The following is a 26,994-nucleotide window of genomic DNA, read 5'->3' as shown; positions in this document are numbered from 1 at the left end:
ACCTATATGAACCGAGCATCGGTACTTTTAGTGTGTTTTCTGAACCAGGGTACCAATATGACCTGAGGATCAGTACTTACATTGTGTAATATGAACCAAGCACCAATATGAACCGAGGATCGGTACTTTTATTGTGTAAAATGAACCAGGGTACCAATATGAACTGAGTATCGGTACTTTCATTGTGTAATATGAACCAAGGTACTAATATGACCTGAGGATCAGTACTTTCATTGTATAATATGAACCGAGGATCGGTACTTTTCGTGTGTTATATGAACCAGGGTACCGATATGAACTGAGGATCGGTACTTTTATTGTGTAAAATGAACCAGGGTACCAATATGAACTGAGTATCGGTACTTTTATCGTGTAAAATGAAGCAGGGTACCAATATGAACTGAGTATCGGTACTTTCATTGTGTAATATGAACCAAGGTACTAATATGAACTGAGTATCGGTACTTACATTGTGTAATATGAACTGAGTATCGGTACTTTCATTGTGTAATATGAACCAAGGTACTAATATGACCTGAGGATCGGTACTTACATTGTGTAATATGAACCAAGGTTCCAATATGAACTAAGGATCGGTACTTTGATTGTGTAAAATGAACCAGGGTACTAATATGAACCGAGGATCGGTACTTTCATTGTGTAATATGAACCAAGGTACTAATATGACCTGAGGATCGGTACTTACATTGTGTAATATGAACCAAGATTCCAATATGAACTAAGGATCGGTCCTTTAATTGTGTAAAATGAACTCAGGTTCCAATATGAATCAAGGATTGGTGCTTTCATTGTGTCAAATGAACGAAGGTATTGTGGTGTACTTTTCATCGGTGCCAACTTGTTAGTACTTTTACATCATGAACTTTGTTTCATTTACTTGTTCAACCAATGGCAGTCGTGTCGGCATGGAGTTTTTTTTCTTCTGAGTTCTCACCAATCCTTTTGCCTCACACGACTATCGAGCCCTTGGATCCCTCCCCTACTCCCACCCCTTGAGGGTCGAGCAGAGAGGAAGGCTCGAACCAAGTCTGAGGATGCTTCCCTGCCGAGCAGCTCGCTATTTACCCCATCATGGGAATAACTCACGGACTTGAGTTTCACTGGAGTTAAACTAAAGTTTGCTGGCGTTCACTGGAGTTAAACCACGTTCGCGGCCGATCCAGTACATTGCTCTCGACACCACGCGGAGCTTGGTACCAGGTGTCTTGTTCAGGGCCTTATCTTCAGTGGGTTTTCGCTCCTTTCAAACGCAGGACTACTATCATCGAACCGTTTTTGGTGAGCAGGCACTGGTCATTTTGTGGACCCGACGCCAAATTGGCCCACTGATGATATGCTGTTTCTTGCTTTTTATTGGATTTGTGACAGTACTCACTTGCACTCAAGCTTAACAACTTATGGGACACCATTCAGACTGGACGAAGTCATCTACCTTTAGCGGTGAGTAGAAGTCGATAACTCGGTTTTCTATCGTACCAACCAATATGAACCGAGGATGTTCTGCGAAATTTGATTCTGCTGTTGTTGAGAAATTTGATTCATTTTTTTTATTTTTGAGCTCTTTCAACCAGCGCAAGAATAAACGGTTTCCTTTGTAGCTCACCTGGAAGGTAGTTCCGGGGAGCTTATGGGGTGGAGCGTCCATCAGTCTGGCTGTCCGTCTGTCCGTCCACAAATACTTGCAACTTCTTACTCTGAAAGTACACATACGGTTTTGATGAAACGTTACCACAACCTTCGTCCCGTGTATGTACCAAAGTTTGTTCATGGCATTAAAAAAAAATCAGGCCCTCAGGGGGTCTACGGGGGTTTCCCCCCAAACTCGGTATTTGCTTTCTTCTCAGAAACTGCCTATGCAGTTCCAATGAAACTTGACCACAACCTTCAGCACCAGTAATGTACAAAAGCTTGTTCACACTATTTAAAAAATCGGGGTCAAATTGGATTTATGGGGGGGGGAGGGTGGAAGGGGGGTTTGCCCACCCCACCCCCAAATAGGTATTTGCTTTCACATTGGTTCATTGGTACATTTTTCTGATTCCGGCCCATGTTGACCTCCTCTTCAGTATCATTGTTCTGGCAGTTGAGCGCACAGGGGTATTGCCCCATTTGTATTACTTGTGATGTGTTACAAGTGTATAAGAGCTCCGGATGGTGGTTGTTGTTCTTCTTCTTGTTGGGGGTCGATTTTTGAAGTTGTGCGCCTATTGGTCGGACATCTGCGGGACCCCACCCACATTTGTCGTTTGACTCCACCCACGATGGCACCCAGACGAAATAAAATGGCTGCCATCTTAGTTTTTTGATGGCCCGCAGGCCTCTGATGATTCTCAGGCCTCTGATGGGAAAAGTGTAATCAGCAGAGGCCTGAGTTTGTTGCGTCAGATTTCCATTGCCTTTTCTTGGGCCGAGTGTTACTCGCGACAAGGGACTCCAAAAAAATCTAATCAATGCCGAAGAAAAATTATTAGTGAGGCTTAAAAATCAAGCCCGGTACATGCCTCACGAAAAAAAACAAAACGGCGTTACACAATTTTTGAACTTGGGGTTAATCAATTTGTGACCGTGTGACGAATGAACTCGTTGTGACGTCACCGTGGCGGAGGCTGACATGGATGAGAAGCGTCCAGTTAATATTTTAACAGCGCAGTACATGTGTGTTTCCCAATCCGCTGTTCATCTTTTAAGAGTGCTTTAACTGCGCGTTTCCCATTCGGCTCGTTACCGGATTCTCTCGCTGTTTGTGACCACAGAGCGGTCATTCTTGTTCTTTTTCCATCGTGGTACTTTTTTTTTTTTAACCACGGGCTTCCAGCTAGTATTTATAACAAAGGTCTGCGATTCACCATTTCTGATGAAATAGGTCGTCTTCAGGGTGGAGAGATCTCTCCAAAGAATCCACATCAAACCACCATTTGAAAGCTTTGGGTCAGTATTGGACGAACTTTTTTTTAATTTTTTTTTCTAATGAGAAAAGTCTTTTTATAGAAATAAAAAAAATTAATCAATAAACACATTGCGACAAATGGGAAAATGTGCACTTTAGCCGAAACATCGAAGTACATGGTCATGCCAAGTCATGTAAAGGTTGTCAAAGCAATACTCATTCGCCCGCGCCCCAAGGCTAACGCGCTTGACCTTGGAACACATAATTTTCTACCTAGGCAAGGTGATACCGTTATATGGGGTGGCAGGATAGCTCGGTCCCGTTGCGAGCTGTCTCACCTTGCATCGAATCCAACATCCAATTGAACACATCCAGTGTGACAACATCCAATTGAAAGCCGTTGCCCTTGTGCTTTGCAGGCAGGACATTGCATTACTTCTCATATTGCACTTATGAAAGGGATCTGTAAAAAAAAAAAAAAAAAATAATAATAATAATAATAAAATAAACAGGTAGAACACCTGCTTGTATTGGAAGTCCAAAGGAGAAAAGTTGAAAAAGATTTTTCGCTCCAATGTGTCTCCGTCCTGGACAGGCAAAGAAACCTTTTCTCATCCCTTGTGCCAACTGTCTGTCAAATGATAGTCACATACAGTACAGGTGTGCTTACAAAGCTCATTAGTGATTTAATTGCTCATAGTATACAGGTTATTTATTTATTTGTAGAACGATGGAGTTCACTTTTGTCTTAGACAGGATGGATGGTGTGGAGGTTGAAGACTTGCCTTTGAGCTTTCTTGTCTCGGCATGAACATAAACTGTCGGATTGGTCCTTTGCAGGCAGGGTGTTACATCACTAGGTTCATCGGATGGATGTTAAGCCGAGTATCCCAGCTGCTATCATCAATTGATGGACTTTAAAGATCTGATGGCCATGTGGAAATTTCTCAAACCATTTGGCTTCCCATCAATGGCTTCATCTCACCCTTGACAACAGGCTCTGTTTGTCATTTTCTCTTTGCCTCAACCCTGGATAAGATTCTGCTCACCTGGACAATCATCCGTTCTTTTTCTATACACCATCGGTGAAATATATACTTGTTCAGTCTGTCCTGTCTTGATCTTCTCATCAGCCTTTCAGGTTGAATGCCCACAGTCATCTAGCAAATGTCATGTCAACCCAAGACCTCCTCTACTGTGCGCAGGCACACTTGACTTCCCAATCCAGCATGCAATCATCTGCTTAACCTCACAAAGCTGCCCTGCATCTCTTCATCATCTTCCTCAATTCTGTCAATTTGCTACTCATCTTCTGTTTTCTGAAAGCTCTTTGATGACTTTTAACACCTCGATCTTTCTGAATATCAAAACGCTTCTATTGTTGTCAGGTAGGGGTTGGGGGGTAATTAATATACCCAAAGGCTAATATGCAAATCTAATCAGCAAGTGTTCTTTTTGGTGGTGGAGGTTGTTTTCTCCCCTATTTGTTTGTTTATCTGTGAACATGATATCTCAAAAGGCTGTGGACTGATTCCAACGAAACTTGGTGGGCAGGTTGAGCGTGTGACAAGGACGACATGATTAGATCTTGGTGAAGATCCGGATCCTATAAAAAAATTTTTAAGAACAAGCCGATTCGATTTTGGTTAAGGTCTGGATCCAGATACAGATCCGACCTATCAGGTGAATACAAAACGTAAACTGTTCAGCCTGGCGGAGGTATGCGCTCTCCGAGTTCTCCTAATTCTTCATGGGTACCTAATGAAACCTGTTAGTTACACACTGGATTCATAAAATCAAGGTTCTTGCATGGACTGGCCATTTCCATGCATATTGCTTATCCATTTTATGATCACTGTACAGTTTCACATCATCCTCACACAGCATCCTTCCCTTTTTTATACCTTCAACAACAACAACAACAACAACAACAACAAACAACACTCCCTGATCAATATTATCACTACCCTTCCATGTTTGAAATTACAGATCTGGTCGAGTGGATAAAATGGGGGGGGATATATTAGAATAGTTATTTTGTAGTAGGTGTCAGTGTAAGTGTGATGTAATTACCGTAGTGATAAAACGTGTCCAGCACGTGCTTAGAAAGATCCGGTGCTCCCACCCAAGTGTTTGCATCTCAGCCCTGAGTTTTTCCCACTCTGTACCTTCTTGAATCTCTCCTATAATCTATAATAATATGTCCTCTTATGGAATTTCCCCAACACCATAACCAATGAGCGTGACCCACGGTGCGATCGCAGGGTCAGCGCAACGCCACCGCAGGTTAAGGACATGCCCTTATAGGGACATCTGTTTGGCTGTATCGTCCAATGAGCACACCCCACGGGAGATTTCATGGACCCCGTGGGGACTTTATAAAAGGGCAAATAACATGTGCACTCGATCCAGTCCTCAGGATGTGCGTTCAGTGGTCGGTGTCTACGGTCAGTTTTCTTTGGCGCTGGAGGAGAGTCGTTGTGGTGGTCGTGTGCGCTGTTCATCTACGGCTGCTGCTGGTCCTTGGAGGTTGCGAGTCCTGGAGGAAGGAACAGGAGGTGACGTAAGACCAGGATCCACACCGAACTGTTGTGCGCCCAAGTGAGCCCGTGTGGACGACGGACCAACACCGCATGCTTGAGGAAAGCCCCGCAGGTCAGGTTTCTTTGTCTGGTCATTTCCTTCCGAGTCCTGTGTCTTCCCCGAATTAATGAGACAAGGTGTAATTGCTAAAGCCATCGTGGTTTGGGAATGCATTGTCATTTATTTATTTATTTAATCGTGCTCGCCACTGAGCAGCCGTGCTTTCTTCCCTTTTTTCCCCATCTTCTCTGTGAATAAATCCCTGTTTGATGAAAACTTGTGTGGTCATCGGAAGCAGGCTCCATAGTGCTGAGGAAATTGAATTACTAACCCATTAAACGGGTAAATCGGGTCTGTGCTTACACGCCTCGAGCGTGGACAATAGACAAGTTCCCACTCGGCTATTCTTTCGGTGATTGCGCTGCGATTGTTGCGTTCGACACCAAATTAATCCAGCGGAGACCTTTTCATGTCATACTTGCCATGCGGCGTGATGGTCATTGAAGACCGGATGATAGAATATATAAGTATATTAAAAAATATATATATATATATATATATATATATATATATATATATATATATATATATATATATATATATATATATATTGACCCCCCTAACTTGATGAGGCAGCAAAGCACACGTTGGGTACCATAACAATAAATGCTGCATGATGTGTTAGCAATAAGCATCATCTGCCACATAAATGCAAAGTATTGAGGTGAGGTTGCAGTCAGGAAGGATAAATTAAACAAAACAGCAACTATGACCCCGAATGCGACATGACGCCGACTCAGTAGCAGAACTTGAGGAAATTTATTGCTGTTTATTAAATTATACACAGAAGGAGATTGATCTCTAACACCTCCACCCACACGATCACACACACACACACAAGTTTGTGGTCTGCCGAGCAGGTACGTAAGATGGCCATTGTAGCTTGCAGTGTTGGCGTGATAAACTACCGAGGCTATCCTGAGGACTCAGTAGCTCAGTGTGCTGTCAGCATTGGCGAATATGCCCCGGGCTGAGTCGGGATTCTTTGCGCACTAGCCCCACGTTGGAATTGATTCCTGTTTCAAATGTTTTTTTGTTTTTTTTGTTAACGTGTGTGTGTGTGTGTGTGTGTGTGTGTGTTTGTACTTCTAACCCCTCACTCACATATATAAATGTTTCATATGTTCAAGGTGGCCTAGGAAGCTGAAATGTTGCACACTCATGTAAATCAAAGCCATAATTCCAGAAAAACTCCACAAAACTGTCTGTAAAAGTCGATTTAAATGAAAATATCCATAAATAAAAGTTGGCCAGCGGAGCCTCACTCCCTTGGCCAGGAGAGGGGCGGAGCCTGCAATGTTTACACCTCCAGGAACCCTGCATCACACTAATTCCTTATGGTGCTCAATGTAATCACACTGTAATGGGGACCGTGTGGACTCGAGGTCAAATCCTCCACCCACACGATCACCAATTTCATGATGGATTGTTTATAAAGGCCGCATGTCGTCCGCCAGGAAAGCCGAACAGATCTTTTCTTCAGTTTCCGACGTACAGAAGCTCTGAGATCTGCCGCGTACGATAATTTTCCTGATAATTAGGATGTATGGTGGAGCGAACCCCCTGGACATTAACCGCGATGTTTACAGCCTCCTCAAAAGGGTTTTGCGTAAATTTCCAAATGCCGTGACTATAAACCAATGCCACAGTTGTTATTCTGAATCATGAACCGTGCACCAGGCTGACACTCCAATGATGGTAACAAGTTTAATACATGGGCTAAAGCAACAGGGAATGGGGAGAAAGAAGAGAAAAGACACAAATATCACAATAATAATTTGCTTCAAATAGCCCACATGGCCATGAACTTCGACGGCTTATCTTGTTATCTTATCGCATTCACACGAGAGAAATTGAGACAGTGATAAGTCACAAGACACAGAAGAGAAACTTTGGCTCCACATGATGCCTGTGTGGTTTGAGGGGGGAGAGCTATAATGACGGAGCTTGGGTCGGAAGAGATGGTCTGGCAGACCACGTCCAGCTTTGTAACCTTTCGGGATCTGTGTGTTTATGCAGGTAGGTGTTTGTTTTATGGCGGTATGATTTGAGATGTGGCTGTGGGTTTTATAGTTCACAGAGTGAGCAGTGATAAGAAGTCGTAAATATGTATCGGTTATGGATGATGTACAGTGGAAATTGTTAGTGTATAGTTTAAGTATTGCATGTTTACATATTGCTACGTGGAAGAGAGAGGGATCCACAGCTAGACTGTGACCTAAGTGTAGTATGCTCTGTGTGTTTCACTTAGGTTAGATTGCCATATAACAGGATTCTGTAAGAGCAAGTCATTTGTTACACGTGATGCTGAGGCAGCGTATGTAATTTACAGACAAGGTAGAGATTATGTTTAAGCAAAACCTCTTCTTTGTGGGCAGGGCTATGTGTGGACTTCCCATCACAGAGGCACGTGTTCCATGAGCAAAAAGACCAATTGTGATCTCTGGCCAGTGTGTGCCGGACTCTGCCTAGGTGGAAGAAGACAACCCAGTCCACAAAGAGGACTGGAGTTCGACCGGCGAATCCACGAGAGGCTCGTGTGAGAGAACCAGGAGAGGCTCGTGCACAGGAGTCCACAAGAGAAACTCAGAAGAGAGAGAGAAAGGTGAGGCTCGTGTGGAAAGGAGGGAGACCTCATGCGGAATCATCCCAAGTTGGGATCACCCTGTGTGTATAGAGGGCAGACCAGGAGGCCTCGCTCTAAAAAAGACAAAGGTGACCATGTGACCTGGTTGCACCATCTCGTCCTATCTACTATAAGGGTCTCCCAGGTGGAGAGGCTCTATACGAGTGACATTCATGTCTCTCTTGTAGACGTCCAAAAAGCTCAGGAGTGCTCATCTGGTTTGCTGTTTACCAGTAGCCATTTCTCCATAAAGGATGTCTTCTGGGAGGCAATCATCGTTCGTGCATCGCACGTGGCCCAGCCATTGGAGCCTACATTGACTCAGGAGGGCTGGAATCCTTGACAGGTGGGTGCAGATGGGTACGTCATTAAATTAAGTTTGTGAATCGCAAGTTTACTAGGTTGCCAAGAATATAACTGAGTGTTATTGTGTATTAAAGCTGATAGTTATGGAATGTTGGTCACTGTTTATCAATGACGGATAGATCTGTGTTTGTTGTATTGATGCGTGTAAAAAAAACATCCTCCATAACAAAAATAAAATAAAATAATTCATTCGCTGAACCAGCATGCTCTCACCGGCTAAATCAAGCAAACTCTGCCCGTATTTTGGAGGGCCAACACAAAGGCGTGGGTCACAGCTGCCATATTCATGGAATGGTTCCATAATTGTTTCGTCGCTCAAGTGGAGAGGTACCTGGCAGAAAGGAACCTCTCCTTCAAGGTCCTCCTGCTGGTGGACAACACTCCTAGGCTTAGACGACTTGCAGCCTGAGAAATTGGGTGACCTCATTGCCTCACAGAGTGAGCTGACTGAGGAGCAGTTGGAGGAAATCATCAAGGTTTCTGAGGAGGAGGGCAGTGAAGAGGAGGAAGAAGTGCCACAGCCCAACCTGACCGAGTTCCTAAGTGAGGTGCTGCAGGATATGAGAGCAGTAGCTGACAGGTTGCAAGATGCCGTCCCAGTAATGGAGCAGTACCTCCGGTTCAAGAGGGGGTTGGATGATGTTTTGCTGCTGCACAAAGTGTTGCACAGAAATCTGCAGCACTCAGCGAAACAGCTCTCAACAACTCTTTTTATTTTTTCACCTCGACCCCTCCACCTCAATTAAATCAGTGCCCTTACCTGCATCACCTTCATTGGAGTTCACTAGATTTTAACTCATCATCATCACATCAAAAGTTACATTGAACAGTATCTTCAATAAAAATTGGAAACAGTACCTGCTGCTGTTGTTCTGTTTATATTTGTAAGCATTTTAATGAAACTGCAATGATGTGCATTCATTTTCAAAAATTTTTACTTTATGAATCACGAACCGCCGGGAACCTATCCTCCTTTTTTTCCATTGGAACAATGCCCCAAAATTCGCGGCATTTTTCAGGAACTTATCTCCCACGAATGTTGGGTTCTTACTGTATGTATGTATGTATGTATGTATGTATGTATATATATATATATATATATATATATATATATATATATATATCGTATAATGTCGTTACGGGCCGGGGTGTAAGGTTCGCCACGAGGGAAAGCACTCGAGTTCCTCTTGAATGCCCGGTCCTGAAGCCACCAGCCGCGGATAACTCCATGGTCCAGTGGGTTCGTCAACCACGAACGCCGATTGGTACCACTAATCCTGGCAGGGTTCTCGCTACTTCGTGAATTACTTTTCCAGTGGATTGGCAGTATCATAGGGGGCTCGTACCCTAGATACGCACTTGCCTTATCTTACCGAATCAGGTGCAGCTGAGCAAAGCTGCCAAGTATGTATTGGCAAATGAGTAGAACCAATCAGTGGGGTAAAACTTCCCGGCTAACAAACATACGGACTATGCTGGACCAATGGAGGAAAGGACACTACGAGCTGGTAGAATTGCATTGAGAGGGTTTATTTATAAAGAAAGCATGAAGAAAAGTTTGTGGTAGAGTGAAGACAAGGGTTTTTTTTAAAAAAAAAACAAAGAATATATGTACAGCAGGACATGCAATAAGACATAGTGATACATTCAAGCAAAGAGATAAAGAGAAGAACTACACCAATAATACCTAGCTTAGACACTCTTACTTACACTAACAATACAGGCACCATTAGGATCATTCCGTGTAAGGGTAGATCAAGCAAGAAGATAAGAGCAGTGTGAGCTGGTTGCGACCTCAGACTCACCAAGTTGGGCTGACAAACCCGTGCTGCGGATTCGTTGAGGGAGGGATAAAGAGTCATCTGGAATGTATAGCTTAAATAGGTGCTTGGTGGAGTCAGAGCTTTGGTGCAGATCAAAGGAGTCGCTAAGGTGCGTATTGAAGGTGTCGAAGGTGCGTATTGAAGAGGTGTGAGTGGTGGTGTGGGTGGTGTGTGAGGAAGAAACTGCAAAGAGGTGCATATCTGTGAGGTCGCTCTGAAAAGAATGGTTCTTCAGGACTTCTCTCGCCGATTGCTTTTGTGTGTCCACAGTGGATGAGACAGAAAAGAGAGAAAGAATGTGTGAGGAGAAAGATTAACTTAATGTGAGGTGATAAGTCAGCTTAATGTGTAAAGTGTTAATTGGCCTGGCCTTAATGAACGCTCCCTGCATGGTGCTTGAATCACTTGCTCGCCCAGCGCTCCGTCGAGCAAGCTCCGGTCCACCGCTCCAGCTCTGTGCCACCAGCTCTGACACACATTTTCCTGTGTACCACCGACCATGCCAAAATATTCTCTCTCGTGCATCCAGAATGCACAGCTTAAATAGGTGATTGGTGGGGTCTGAGGTTTGGTGCAGATCAAAAGAGCCGCTAAGCGTGTTGAGCGGGATTTGTGGCACACCCATGGTGCACACCCGATTCCTCCAGTGCCGGCACCGCCAACGTGAGTTCACAGTCGCAAACATGCTAGCATTATCTCCCAGCTGACCCACACGGCGGAGCTCTGCACTCTACATGGAGCTGATGATTTTGGCTGCGCTTTGCGAGCACAAATATGCACTGGAAGGCTAATTGGAATTAAAAAGCAAGTGGAGTGCCAGGGCTAACCAAAGGGTGCTAAGGAGCGATTAATGCACATTTGCGCTTCGTGTTATTGAAGTCTGAACGTCCAGATCTGAAGTGCCCGTTGTCGGTGCATTTCGCCATGGTTCTTGTTGCTATGAGGCGGCGGCGGGCATCTGTAGTGATTGTGGTCGAGGCCGTGTGGCGGGTGAGCTGTGGGTGAGGTAACGTGGTTGTTGAGTCATGGCGAATGTGTGTAGCGAGCATGCATAATGTTGTAATGAGCAATAATAAATGTGCCTTAAGGATTTGTCTAAGTGCAGTGTGGTTATTGTAGCATTTGTAGAAAGAGTACGGTGAAGGTTAAAATGATGTGGCAGTTTGATTCTGGCACGCGATTCAAACCGGGTTTTGGTGCGCATATGCCAATTCCCTGCGCTCGGCGTGTGCGTGGTAGTGTGAGAGATTCGTGTGAAGGGAAGAAAGTGGAAAAACCTATCTAATCCCTCAAAATGCATATTGACCCATAAAACCCATGACACAAAAGGGGAGGACTATCTGAAACAAATTACGAAAGAAGTAACTCAGGAACCGCTATATGTTGTGTGCCATTGCCTCGGGTAATGATGGTTTCACAGAACTGTCACAATACATATATATATATATATATATATATATATATATATATATATATATATATATATATATATATATATATATATATATATATATATATATATATATATATATATTTCAAGGGAGAAGCATGTTCTCATTAAATTGCCCACACGGTCCTGTGTTGCCTGGCTATAACCTGTATTGTTATACTATCACTTCCTAGCCAAAATATTGACGTACCAAAGCTTCGGAACAAGCTTTGACCCCAATTGTTCGGCCAAGAAAGCACACAAAGCACAATAACTGAACCAATCGTGAATGGATGCTCCAATCTTCTTAAATATTCCTCCAACATGGTGGTAGCACACAAATTGCTGATGTCACTAAACCTCCATTAGTGAATTCGGCATTTGCGAATTAGTGTTTAAATGGAAAATAAAGGGTTTTGTTCACACTTCGTATTGCCCGTACATGTACAGTTGTAAGACATAAGATATTTGAGAGGTGATGTTTCAGAAGACCTCGTTAAAATAAAAACATGCAAATATGACACCAGTTTATCGATATACTACGTTAAAAAAATGGTTAAGTACCAAATTGCTCGACAAATTCTAAACTTTAATGATTAAAAATATTGTTTGAATAGCGCTGGAGACATATAGTCGGCAGACCAAGCCCAGGAAATATGCCTAAAAAAACTTTTGATTGCAATTTTTGTTCAAAGCTGGCAACTGTGCTCGAAAGTATCACAATGGTCCAGGCATTCAGAATCACCTGGTTGCCAAAATGGTATTTGACCTTTAAGGTCAAATTTGGAGGTCAAAAAGTCAAATAAGGTCAAAAATTTTGTTTTCCCTCTTTTATCTTATACTTTCAAATAATGTTAAGTCTGGCATGAAATAGAGGAATTAATGAAATACAAGGGTTTTAAATTCCATATTAATAGGTAAACGTGAAGAAATCCTTGAATATAAATGTTGAATTCTCTTTAATGCATTGGTTTTTCAGGGAGTTGGGACACCCTCTCCTGACTGGTACTTTTATCGGCTTGACTTTTAGATAACGTACAAGAATCATTATGGAGCACCTTCCCAGGGACTTGAAAGTGTAATTGACCTAACTAGCATAATTTTAGTCATATAGAAGGTCAAAAGGTCAAGGGGAAAAACAAATAACATACTGTCCATTCAGAATCCTAAGGAAATGGGTTTTTCCTTCTCAAATAAAAACTACAAATTTGATCGCCATGAAACTTTGCCTGTGTTAGTTTGAAGTCCCTCAATATCTCGGAAGAGATCACACACTAACAAAATTTGAACATTTTGTAATACAACTATCCATTAAAAAGGTCCTCTTTCGCCACGCAACCATTTTCTCACGGCCGTTTTCCCGCATCACGAATAGGTGTCGCTGGTGTCGCAAAGCCTCGATCACATGTTTCCGGTGTGTTGCCATGACGGGCTTTCCTCCCCCGCATGAAAATGGCTGCGTGGTGAGATTTGACTTTTTAATGGATAGTTTGTATTCCAAACTCTTCAAATTTTGTTAGAGGTGAGTGTGTTATCTCTCAGTAATGTGTCCACTTCTCCCTTGTACACCAATCTAACTCTTAAGTAGGCACATGTCACCTGATATACCCTCCCGTTTCACTTTCCAGGGCATGCATGTATCAAGGCAAACACTTTCAAAGCCACACGTATCACCAATACAGCTTGGGAGACAACAGGAAAAACATGAATCATTATAATCGATGGCCATGCATTGATTCAGTCCCTAGGGAAGCCACCGAAGTGCAAGACCTTTGGTGACTATGCCAAAAACTTCGAGAAGACTGTGGTGAAGCAGTTCAGTGGCAGGGTTTCCAGGATTGACGTTGTGTTTGACCAATACTGGCCTTTGTCTATCAAGTCAGCTACAAGGACCCAAAGAGCTGGGCAGATGAAGAGACCAATCCGAAAAGTGATCGACCGGGAGGATCTTCATCTTCCCCAAGCATGGAAGAACTTCAATGCTTTAGATGGAAACAAGGAAGACCTTGCCATGTTCCTAAGTGACAGACTTGCGAAGCACAATGACAGAGACAAGAGGTAGTTGTTGGTGGCATCAAACCAAACGGATATTCGACAACACGGGGAGTCATCCCAACACTACAGGCAAACCACGAGGAGGCGGACACAAGGATCATCCTCCATGCCCTTGAAGCCATTGATGCTGGATTTGAAAGCATAATCGTGAAGTGCCGGGACAGAGACGTCCTCCTCTTGCTCATTCACTCAACCAGGGACAAATTGTGCCAAGTGTGGATGATGAGCGGCACCTCCAAGGAGCAGGAATGCTTTCCAGTGCACATCATCAACGAGAACCTCCCCCGAGTAGTAGTGGAGAATGTGCTTGGCTTCCATGCCATAACCGGCTGCGATACTGTCTTGTCCTTTGCTGGGCATGGGAAGAAATCATGTTTGAGGGTGTATTTGCAACATGCAAAGCTGTTGCAAGGTGTTGGTAGGGATGATCCATTAGACAAAGTTGAAGAGTTCGTATGCCTGTTGCACAAGACACCGTGCTCTACATCAGGTATTGATAGAGCCAGACATGACTTGTTCCAGAAAGGAAAAAAAGGCAATTGAAATGTTTCCACCAACAAGTGACACACTGGAGTTACATCTCTCACGTGCCAACCACCAGGCCAAAGTGTGGCTGCAGGCAAACAAATCTGACGTCGTTATCCCAAGCTCTCAGGAGACAGGAGGTTGGCAGGTAATGGACAAACGGTGAGAAGTGGTGTGGTTACGGAAGCCATCTTCTCCAAGCAGCTGTTTGGAGTTGGTTACTTGTGGATGCAAAACTAAGTGCCGCACACACACTTGCATTTGTCATCGGAAGGGGCAACCCTGTATACCTGCATGCGGTTGTGATGCAGATGGATGCCTTAACACGGCAGGCAGTGGACATGGTCTGGATCAATCTTAAGTATTTCAACAGCAACATTAATTGGCAAAGGTAATGGGACACTGGGAAAATGATGTTCAGCCATCGTAGTGCCTTCTTGATGAAGAAACTGAATAATTTTCAGGAAGAAGTGACGTTAAAGGAACAAGTCTTTACTTTGTGTGTATTCCGATCCATAATGGAGTAACGAGCATTTTAAATCCTAATTTCCTTCACAATTACCTATAATTTTGCAAATTAAAACCCTAGTATCTCTTTAATTCCTCAATGTTTCTTGCCAAACCTTACATTTGTTGAAAGCACACGGCAAAAGAGGGAAAACACAAAATTTGACCTCAATTGACCTTTTGACCTCCAAATTTGACCTTAAAGGTCAAATGCCATTTTGGCAACTGGGTGTTTCTGAAACCTTACACCATAGTGATACTTTCTAGCATGGTTGCCAGCTTTGAACAAAAAATCCCATCAAAAGTTTTTTTGAGGGTCTTGGCCTGCCGACTAATAGCCAGCAATACTTCTGGTCACGCTGATCACGGAAAACAAAATGGAAACGGAGAGACGGAAGGATGATGTGTGTGTGCCTTGACATACACACATGAGCCATCGCTGTAAAGTGCTCACATGCCGTCAGCTTCCATCACCTGGAGGGAGCGAAGGAAGGAAATGGAATGAGGAAAAATGAGTGAGGGAATGAGGGTGTGATGGAGGGTAACTGTGAAGGGCCTCATCAAAGCTGTCAAAACAAGGTTATAACTCGTTCACATGCGAACCATACATGGCATCAGCGAATATTTCATGTTCAAAAGTAAATCACTCATGAGTGAGTTCAGCATTATCGAAGCTGGTATTTGTGAGGCCAACTGAAATAAGTTTTCTGTTTTTGTTTTTTTTAATTCTAAATGGAGAAAAATGCACGACAGCATCCAATAAGTGGGTAAATAAGTAATGTTGTCAAATCTTAGGTTGAAAATGAATAATCGATTTTAATGTGGGTCTTTCTTTCCTGTATTTTTTTAATTTTTGCGGAGCTAAGCTCCACCTCGGAGGGATTGAGGTGCCGGAGCAGCGCTCTAACAGCACTACATCACAGTACATCACTACATTTGCTAGGACTTTTTTGTGTGCAGTTTTAAGGAGTGCATTTGTGTGGTTTTGTGTATTAGTGTGTTTCGTAATTAATGATAGACATAACTAGAACTGCAGGCAGTGATGACCAGTTACCTAGATGTCCCACTTTTATGCAACCCCGCTTTGAACGGACACTTGACACTGTGTCTCTGTCTGTCTCTGTCTGTCTCTGTCTGTCTCTGTCTGTCTCTGTCTGTCTCTGTCTGTCTCTGTCTGTCTCTGTCTGTCTCTGTCTGTCTCTGTCTGTCTCTGTCTGTCTCTGTCTGTCTCTGTCTCTCTCTCTCTCTCTCTCTCCCCCCCCCCCAACCTTAATATTCCCGTCAGTGAAGCGACAGATTGTATATATATATATATATATATATATATATATATATATATATATATATATATATATATATATATATATATATATATATATATATATATATATTGGTCAAACTTGGGCAACGGTCAAGGTCAAGGCCATCCAAAACATACAAAACACCTATTAGGCAGCAATTAGAAAACGGATCAACCAAATTTGTTATGTGAAACATTTTATTATTTAAAACACTTGATAGGTCAAATTTTCAAAATTAGCAACTTACTGTTTCCATGGCAACTATTGTTTATTTGGATTTTGTAAGTATCGTGCTATGCGTTCAAAGTTAAGGACGGATTTGGACGAAACCTGGCAGGCAGGTTTGGTGTGTGACAATGACGAATTTATTCGATTTTGGTGAAGAGAATGTTTGGAAGTGATTCTTCACCATTGAGAGATAGGGTCAAAAACAAGAAAAGCATGATGTTTCAAAACATCGTGGACAGGTTATGACAAAACTTGGTGGATGAGTTGGGTAGGTGGCAACATGCAGAATACATCTTTGTTCAGGTCTGGATCCAGATCTGGCCCATCAGTGGGATACCAAACATTAACTGTTCAGCTTAGCGGAGAGATACCGAGTGCTGCTTTATTTACTTATTCAAAAAAATTTTTTTTAATGAATAGGCGATGAAAGTTAAACCGGTGTTCAATTATACCATGAAAATGCAACAAAAGTGGTTGGGGTAGAATTGGACTGCAATGGCATCCACCGGATGAGGAACTCGTATGTCTTCCACAGCTTCAGCAACAACCTACCGACCCTCTTCCCAAATGTAGTTTTGCGGTTGTCTTTGAATAATACTAGCTCATCCACCTTTTGACGGCATTTGCTCCATCGAGGGTTCCACTACCCATCTCAGGCTATCTGAGTTGCCACAAACTGGTCCAACTGGATGGGAATATTTTAGGAGACACTATCTCCTTACTGGATAGCCATTAATTCCCAAAGGGAGTTCATCCGCCCGTTGTCAGGTGTCGTTTTTAGTTCTGGCAGGGTGTCACAGTCACCCTCCCCACTGGTAAACCAGTAAAAGGAAAAAGTTTAGTCACCGACAACCCAACCGTGCAGCAGGTAGCACTGAGTTGCATGTTGCCAGTGGTAGTCCAAAGACTGATCTGACAAAAGTTTGCACATTATTCACCAAATGAAAGGTCATAGATTGCAAATTAAAGGTTTGTAAGTTCCAAAGGTCTGAAGGTTTAATGGTCTCAAAGGTCAAATTGAAAAGTCCAGACATAATGATGGTACAATTATCCACAATTAGTAGACATACTCATGGTCAAATACGATATAATTTTAATAATAGTTGACAAGTCTGAAGACGACGATGGTTCACGAGCGGTATTTGATGATGTAGATTGTTTCAGAAGTCAAGGATGAGACAATGTGATAATGTTTGACCAAGTTATAAAAATGATCAACATGATGTGGTACGAGTGACAGGTTATTAGCTGCAAAATGTTGAAACCCGGTTTCGTTCAACAACTTTCAAAATTTGACCTTTGCATAACCATTAAAGTTCACAAAACAATGTTGTGGACATTAAAATAAGGAAACAGGATACGTGCTGTAGCTTATTGGAGTTAGTTCGTCGAAGAAGGTCGAAAACCCGGTTCGATTCCCACAACTTTGAAAATTTGACCTTTGTGACCTTTAAAGGTCAAAGGTCAAGGATTATGACCTTTGGTGCAAAACTTCCTCTGGAACATTCCAGGAACAATATAACGTCATATAGGCTATATGGCATTTCACACTCATCGGATTATCCATACTTTGATGAAATCAGCGTAAAAACAAACTTGAAGGGGTCGCCACGGGCAAGGTGTTCGAGATAGAGAAAAATGGTTTCAAGACTTTAGGTGGGGAATGACCTCAAGATTATGCATTAAAAATATTGTTTTCCTCACTCTCAAAGTTTGGGCGGTCGTATGATTTTTATGTCAAAATTCGAAATTTTCTAAGTTCGTGACCTTGTGACGTTGACCTTGGGATGAAAATGAAAAATTGAGCTCCGTGGGGCTATGCAGGTGCCATTGGGCTAACCAAATACTGAAACCACTGCCAGATTCGACAAACCCCTCGGAGAAGATGGATTTTTATGTCAAAATCACAATTTTCTAAGTTCGTGACCTTGTGACCTTGACCTTGGCACGAAAATGAGAAAAAAAAATCGAGCTCTGTGGGGCTATGCAGGTGCCATTGGGCTAACCAAATACCGAAACCCCTGCCAGATTCGACAAACCCCTCGGAGATGAAATTTTTTTCGTCAAAATTCGCAATTTTCTAAGTTCGTGACCTTGACCTTGGGACGGAAATGAAAAATCGAGCTCCGTGGGGCGATGCAGGTGCCATTGGGCTAACAAAATACCGAAACCCCTGTCAGATTCGACAAACCCCCTAGGAGTAGATGCAAATTGAAATCGGCTACCCCCTAAAAACACGTGTTTTTTGGGCGTGGCTCCGCCCATAATGGGCACACCATGCCCATTTTTAGGAAAACACAACTAGATCATGATATAAACCTCCCACCAAAATTTTGTCAGGATCGGATCAAAACCCACGGAGCTATGCTCGGGACAGACAGACAGACAGACACACAGACACACAACAATAACGAATATAGTGGTCACTTATTTTTTTCGTGAAAATATTTTTTCGTGAACCAATAGAAGTACAGTACAGTACTCGCATTCAAACGGTACATGATTAATATATGTACTCACATGGGTTGACCGAGGCATCAGACAGATTTTCGGTTTTATATAATTATGGAAATAACAGTTTGACAACCCTCCAGGTGGGTGGAGTTTGCACTTTGAGTTACTGAATAAAAGGTCATCGATTGCAAAAGAAAGGTCTAAATGGTCCATGGGGTTCTAAAAAGGTGGTAGAAGGTCTGAAGGTTTAATCACAGTGTGAAAGATATAAAGGTTTAATGGTCTGAAAGGCTCTAGATGTCGTCACATAACGCATAATATTGTTGTGGGCCGGGGGTCGGGTGAGACACCACTAGGTGGGGGAAGTGATGTCGATTCCCACCAGACTTCCCGGAATTGTAAATCGTCGCACATGGATAATTTTGTGACGCGGTGGGACGCTTAACCGACCGTGGATGCCAATAACTCAACCGCGTGGCCTAGGGTCCTCCCGTCTATGGGTTAATCGGGTTACCGAATTAATCACGTGATTTAATTACCGGGGAACAACACCCTCTGCACGCCTTGCCCGAAGCGGATCACTCTACCGGATCGGATCACTTTTCCGGATCGGATGCAGCCGAGCGACACTGCCAAGGACGTACCGGCTAAAAGGAACAGATTGTTGGGAATAAAGTCCCGGCAAGAGTAGGATTCGGACCATGCTGGACCAATGGAAGAAAAGACAAAAACGAGCAGGGAACATTCCTAATAATGATAATTTATTTACAATGGGCGAGGAAAAATATGTGGCACAGTAAAGATTTATTGGGGTATGTAACGCAGGAATAGAGGAGAGAGAGAGGTGTAGTGCGCCAACAATACAAGGAACTTACGAAAGCAGACACAGAGCAGACTTGACGCGAAATTAATAACAATAATGACAAAATAATGATCTTCTCCAGACTTACTTAACAGACAGGCGCCAACACACTCAGACACACACAGAAAAAGAAACCCCGATGAGAAGGGACTTTTGCAACCAGGGAGGGAGGGGAGTTGAGGTTATGCTCTCGGTACCTGGGCACCCGATGGCACGACGCGCCACCAATACGTTTCGGGGTGGGGGGATGCTCCATGGTGCGGTACAAGACAGTAGTTGCGTTGTCTCTGGCCCTAGCCGCATGTGTGTAGACTGTGCTCGTGAAGGAGGAGCTTGAGTGGAGAAGGGCGGAGTCCAGAGTGCGAGGGTGGAGTAGTGGGAGGGATCAGGAAGGCGGGTGGACGAGGCGAGGCGTGGGCGTAGACCAGAGTGTTCCTGCCAGGGATGCCAGAGTGTTCACAAATAATTGATGTCACATGGTCTGGCAGCCATATTGGATTTAGTGAAAATGTTAAAAAAAAAATTATCTTTGGAACTGCTTAATCAATCGATATGAAACTTCACAATTTTCATCTCGTAGTGATGGGGAATATATGTTTTCAATTTCAACCTGATCGAATACATGGTCTGGCAGCCAGAATTCTTTAATTTTTGTGATCTGGGTTTTTCTTGATGAAGCTCACTTGGCTGTACCTGGATGGGTTTGAGGGTAGAGGAGCAACAGTTGAAACCCGAATCCTATCCAGGTTCCTTCTGATGACTTAATCTTTGCATTATGCTTCTTCGGGTTCCTTCTGATTACTCCAACACAGGACTGCACCGATTTGGTCTTCCATTTGATTTGAATTGAATTTATTTTAATCCCATTCTGAATTCAATTGAATAATAATAAACGTCATGGGTCAGTGTCAAGTGTCCAATCAAAGCGGGGCTGCCTAAAAGCGGGACATCTTGGTACCCAGTCATCACTGCCAGCAGTCATAAAGTGGCAGCCCTCGTTATCTCTCTTATTAATTACATAACACACCAACACACAAAACAAGTCTTGGTGAGGGTCTACAATCTCTGATCGCTCTTTTTCTTATTATTTTGTGATAACATTAATACGATTATGATTTCATTATCATTGTTAATGAGGGTTCCTTCTGATGACTTTAATGCAGTATTTGATCTTCCGTTTGAAGTATCATGCTCCATATTATTTTTAGCCCATTCTCTCAGTGGTGAAGAATCCCTTTAAAAAATTATAGCATCTGAATCTGAATCTGGATCCGGATCTTCACCAAAGTCTAATCAGTTTGTCCTTGTCACACACCCAACCTGCCCACCAAATTTCATCAGAATCCATCCACAAATTTTTGAGATATCCTGCACACAAACAAAGAAATGAAAAATCACTCAGAGCGACACTTGGCAAAACAGAACAAAGTAGAACGGCACTCGATGGAGCGCGTACCTCTGCTAGGCTGAACAGTTGATGTTTTGTATTCCACTGATCGGCTGGATCTGAAGCAAAATCTAATCCACTTATTCTTGTCACCTAAACAACTCATCTGCCTAGTTTTGTCATAACTTGTCCACAACGTTTTGAGATATCATGATGTTTATACACTGATGAGCCAAAATATTATGACCACTGACAGGTGAAGTGAATAACATTGATTAACTTGTTACAATAGCACCTGTCAAGGGGTGGGATATATTAGGCAGAAAGTGAACAGTCAGTTCTTGAAGTTGATGTGTTGGATACAGGAGAAATGGGCAGGAGTAAAGACCTGAGCGACTTTGACAAGGGCTAAATTGTTATAGCCAGATGACTGGGTCAGAGCATCTCTGAAATGGCAAGGCTTGTGGGGTGCTCCTGGTCAGCAGTAGTGAGTACCTACCAACAGTGATCCGAGGAGGGACAAACCACAAACCGGCAACAGGGTGTTCGGCACCCAAGGCTCATTGATGTGCGAGGGCAACGAAGGCTATCCCATCTGGTCCGAACCGACAGAAGGTCTACTGTGGCAGAAGTCACAGAAAATATTAATGGTGGTCACGGGAGGAATGTGTCACAATCCACAGCTCATCGCACTCTGCTTCGTATGGGGTTGCCTAGCCGCAGACTGGTCAGAGTGCCCATGATGACCCCTGTCCACCGTCGAAAGTACCAACAATGGGCATGCGAGCATCGGAACTGGACCTTGGAGCAGTGGAAGAAGGTCGCCTGGTCCGAAGAGTCCCATTTTCTTTTGGATCACGTGGATGGCCGTGTACGTGTGCACCGTTTACCTGGGGAAGTGATGGCACCAGGATGCACTGTGGGAAGACGAAAAGCCGGTGGAGGGAGTGTGATGCTCTGGGCAATGTTCTGCTGGGAAACCCTGGGTCCGGCCATTCATGTGGACATCAATTTGACACGTGTCACCTACCTAAACATCGTTGCAGACCAGTTACACCCCTTCATGGCAATGGTATTCCCTGATGGCAGTGGCCTCTTTCAGCAGGATAATGCGCCCTGCCCCACTGCACACATTGTTCGGGAATGGTTTGAGGAACATGATGAACTGTTCATCGTGTTGACCTGGCCTCCAAATTCTCCAGATCTCAATCCGAATGAGCATCTGTGGGATGTGCTGGACCGACAAGTCCGATCCACAGTGGCGCCACCTCGCAACTTACAGGACTTGAAGGATCTGCTGCTTATGTTTTGGTGCCAGATACCACAGGACACCTTCAGGGGTCTTGTAGAGTCCATGCCTCAGTGAGTTGGCGCTGTTTTGGCGGCACACGGAACACCAACAGCATATTCGGTAGGTGGTCATCATAATGTTTTGGCTCATCAGTGTGTGTATGTATATGTATATATATATATATATATATATATACATATATATATATATACATATATATATATATATATACATATATATATATACATATATATATATATATATATATACATATATATATATATACATATATATATATATATATATATACATATATATATATATATATATGTATATATATATACATATATATATATACATATATATATATATACATATATATATATATACATATATATATATATACATATATATATATATACATATATATATATATATATATATACATATATATATATACATATATATATATACATATATATATATACATATATATATATATATATATATATACATATATATATATATATATATATATATATATATATATATATATACATATATATATATATCCTCCTCTTCTTCTTCTTTCGGCTTCTCCCGTTAGGGGTCGCCACAGCGGATCATCCGTATGATCCGCATAGTGATTTGGCACGTTTTATGCCGGATGCCCTTCCTGACGCAACCCTGGTTGCCTCTTACGACACAGGGATATGGTACACCTATTTTAACCGGGGTATACACTGGCCCAGTACACTGGTGCTCATTTCGCCAACCTCAGAAGGATGACAGGCTGAGTCATTAATTCTATTTTTATGTATTAATTGTATATTTTGTATTAATTCAGTGGTCCAACGGGGCTTGAACTCAGGACCTTTTGGATCCCAAGCCGCTGCCCTAACCACTGTGCCAACACCAGGCTTATGTACACATATATATATATATATATATATATATATATATATATATATATATATATATATATATATATATATATATATATATATACATATATATATATATATTTATATATATATATATATATATATATATATATATATATATATATATATATATATATAGTTTTTGGCCCTAATCTCTCAATTTTAGAAATTAGACCGATGTTGACCTTAAAAATAATTGTTAGTTGAATTCATTGACCTGGTATGCAAATCTTGTTCGTATCAAGTCAATCAGATGAAAATTGAGGATTTTCGAAATTGTTACTAAGTTGTTGACTTTTAGCCTATGTTGACCTTTTGGCAAATGCCAACTTAAAAATAAATGGTGGTTGTATTCAGTGAGCTGATATGAAAATCCTGTTCAAACTTCAAGTCGATTGGATGGAAATTGACAATTTTAGAAATTCGGGACAAATTGACTTTTTGGCCTGTTGTCCTTTTTGCCAATATTGACCTCAAAAATAGTTGGTGGTTGAATTCAGTGACCTAATATGTAAATATAAAACTCCCACACACTTTTCAATCCCACTCCTCCCTCCAGGTCTACAACACAGCTGTTCACTACTATCTGATATCTTCCCCCATCCAAAATCTTGATCTTTCTACACCCGTTAATCCATTCCAAACCCACCTCCTTCAAATTCCGTTTTCCTTCCTGAAAGTCCTTGTAGTACCATCTTTGTTTATCCTGCCTACCCCACCCCATCCCTCTACCTTCCACAGATCTCCTATCGTCTCTGTTGCACACTATTTTGTGCTTCCCTCTCCTGCCTTGTTATATGTTCTGTGTACAAAAAATAATAATAATAAAAAAAATCCTTTTCAAATTTCAAGTCAATTGGATGAAAATTGAGGATTTATATTATAAATTTGGCTTATTTTGACCTTTTCATCAAAGTTGACCTCAAACATTGTTGGTGGTTGAATTCGGTGACGTGATATGCAAATCCTCTTCAAATTTGAAGTCGATCGGTTGAAAATTCAGGATTTTAGAAAATCGAAAGAGTTGTTGACCTTTGGCCTATGATGACCACTTGACCTTTTGACCTCAAATAGGATTCTGTCAGATCACCAACTACACATTTGGTGAAGATCGGTTTAAAATTGACTTGTAGGCGATTTAAGGTGAGCGGATAGACAAACAAACAGAAAGCGATCAACATACTTGTCAGAAGAAAAAAAAAATTTCCAAGTAACAAACAAACAAACAGACAGGGAGGAAAACATAATCTCCTACCTTCAGTGGGTGGAGGTAAAAACAATGCTTTGTGTTTTACATTTAACACTTTATCCCACTCACATCCATGGCTTCTTGTCAGTGACCTCCAACTTTTCCTGAGCATCCTTAAGTGCCTTCGAGTACTTGTCGAGCTCATCTTCAGTGTCCTTGAGCTTCTTCTGCAGTACAATCAGCTCATCTTCAAGCTAGGACACAATAGAGAAGATTCAGTAATTTTTTGGTTTTTTTTTTAATGGGAAAGATGGAGGAGGAGGAGATTGGGACCATACTCTTTGCAGAGTGTTGGTGCTGCTTAGGCAGTCTCCTTGGCTATTGGGCACAATCCTGGATGGGCTGCCACTCCGACACAGGATACCAGCATGCTGGCACTCATTTTGCCGACCTCAGAAGGATGACAGGTCGAGTTAACCCCACTTGGTATTAATTCAACATCTGAGCGGGATTTGAACTCAGGACCCTAACCGTTAAACAAAGACCAGGCATAAAGATGGAGATATTGATGTTAATAGTTAATAATGGGAAAAAGATGGAGATATTGATGCAAGCAGTTGCTAGAAGTTAAAGGAAGAAGAGAAAGACTATTTCGGAGATGGAGAGAAGCAAGTTAAACAATTGGACAACAACATGGGGCAGAGAAAGAGGAGCTAATAAAGCACAAGAGGAGATTGTGACGAACTGGCCGAAGGACATGATGGCACAAATAACACACACAAAGTTCAAAACGTCAATGTTACATGGATTACTGTGGACCCCCAACATTCGCGGTTCATGAAATGTGACTTCCATCTACATTCACGGCCCTGTGCTTCACGTATTTACATTTTGGCGGTGTATAAGCAACTGACAGCTTTGTATAGGCCAAAAAAAAAAACCCAGCTTGTGTGAATGAAGCAAAAAAACCATACCTACTGCATACAAGTCAAAACACTTCACAGCACTGGAAAACATGGGGACAGGAATACTGTACATACTGTAAATCAGTGTTTCTCAACCTTTTTTTGTCCCACGCCACACTTTGATTTTCAAAAAAATCGTACACCCCACCATGATTGGAGACACTACAGTAAATACTACATATGTATTCAAAAGGCTTTATCAAAACTTTATTGCAAATTTTATTCACTTGCTACTCATTTCAATGGGAGCCCTGACCTTGACGGTGGCTGCAGATTTGTTTGATCCGAGGAACCAATTTTGTCAGTTTCAGCCTTAAATCACCACGTTTCGTGATTTCCAGTCGATTTCTCTGAACTTGCAGCAAATCAGTAACAACACTAAATCCACATTCGACTAAATAAGATGATGGAAAATTTATCAATACTTCCCTTGCCAAAGTAGTCGAGTTTGGGCATTTCATTTCGCTCTCCCCAGACAGCCACATCATGGTTCCTTTGATCGTTAAAAGAGTTTTCACAGACTCATCTTGTTGCAACTCGCATAACTCCTCTTGGTATTGCTCTGGTACTTCAGATAAATCCACCAGAAATGGCCGAGTCAACCAAGAAGGGAACTCTATTGCTTTCAAATCATGAAATCTGTCATTGAAGTCATTAACCAACATTTTCAAGTGGTCAACAATGACGTTCTTTGCCTCGTCAGTTACCTCACATTCTTTCATTCCGAATCCTCATGCCCCACCTTGAGAAACACTGCTGTAAATGGTGTGGACTTGTAATACCATCCGCCACCTAGAGGTGGCGCTACACGATACACATTTACATAGACAATTTGCGTTCCACCCCTTCACCTTTTCCCTTCCCCTTTCCCTCCCCCTTTCCCTTCCCATTTCCCTTTTCCCTTCCCCTTTTCCCCTCCCCTTCCCTCTTTTCCCCTTCCCTTCCCCCTTTCCCTTTCCCCTTTCCCATGTAATGACGACGGACACGAATGGGATGACACCTTGCGTGGACCAACATCCCGATTGATTGGCGCATGCACACAACACGTGCACACAACACCCCAATTATAACTGGCTCTAATAATAGGCCTACACCTGTTTGGCCTTCTCCTCAGCAGCCTTCTTGTCAGCCTCAGCCCGTTCAGCACGTTCAATCGCATTGTCCTTGTCCAGCTTCAGCATGTCCATCTTCTTCTTGATGGTCTCCATGGCTGCGGTGTGAGGGCGGCGGATAGAGCGGGACAAGACCAAGACGGACGACCGCACGAAGCTAGAGGAGCTGGTTCGGGGGCCTGTGCAGTCCTGTTCCACTGGAATGAGCACAAAAATGGAAATATGGCTAAAATAGGTCGTTATAACATCGCGCCCAGGGAGAAAGGTTCCCCAATAGTGTGTTGTATTAAGCATGAGCGATTACATTGGGCGTGGGACAGCACTGCGTGCAATTGTTATTGTGGCGGTGTATAAGTAACACAAACTTCGTGACGCACTT

The 26,994-nt window shown here is 42.5% G+C and overlaps 1 protein-coding gene across 2 annotated transcripts; it reads right to left on the bottom strand.

The window, feature by feature from the left end:
* Positions 1-10,052: 10,052 nt before the first annotated feature.
* On the bottom strand, positions 10,053-26,914 carry LOC147020751 (uncharacterized). 2 transcript variants are annotated; one of them, XM_085896365.1, is made up of 3 exons: positions 26,598-26,900; positions 24,668-24,792; positions 10,053-15,356 (listed from the first exon to the last, which is right to left on the bottom strand). In XM_085896365.1, exons 1-3 carry the CDS (start codon positions 26,709-26,711, stop codon positions 15,353-15,355), a joined length of 243 nt encoding a protein of 80 aa, XP_085752491.1. In that variant the 5' UTR covers positions 26,712-26,900; the 3' UTR covers positions 10,053-15,352. The 2 variants fall into 2 exon arrangements, with proteins under 2 accessions (XP_085752491.1, XP_085752490.1); XM_085896364.1 differs by lacking the exon at positions 10,053-15,356 and adding an exon at positions 19,606-20,162 and having other exon boundaries at positions 26,598-26,914.
* Between the last annotated feature and the right edge of the window lie 80 nt (positions 26,915-26,994).

The sequence above is a fragment of the Eptatretus burgeri genome, chromosome 9, assembly GCF_056783735.1.
Source record: "Eptatretus burgeri isolate ZD-2024b chromosome 9, Ebu_testis_v1, whole genome shotgun sequence".
NCBI classification, from domain to species: domain Eukaryota; kingdom Metazoa; phylum Chordata; class Myxini; order Myxiniformes; family Myxinidae; genus Eptatretus; species Eptatretus burgeri.
The sequence above is the reverse complement of the archived record's forward strand: the minus strand, read 5'-3'. Positions and strand labels throughout refer to the sequence as shown.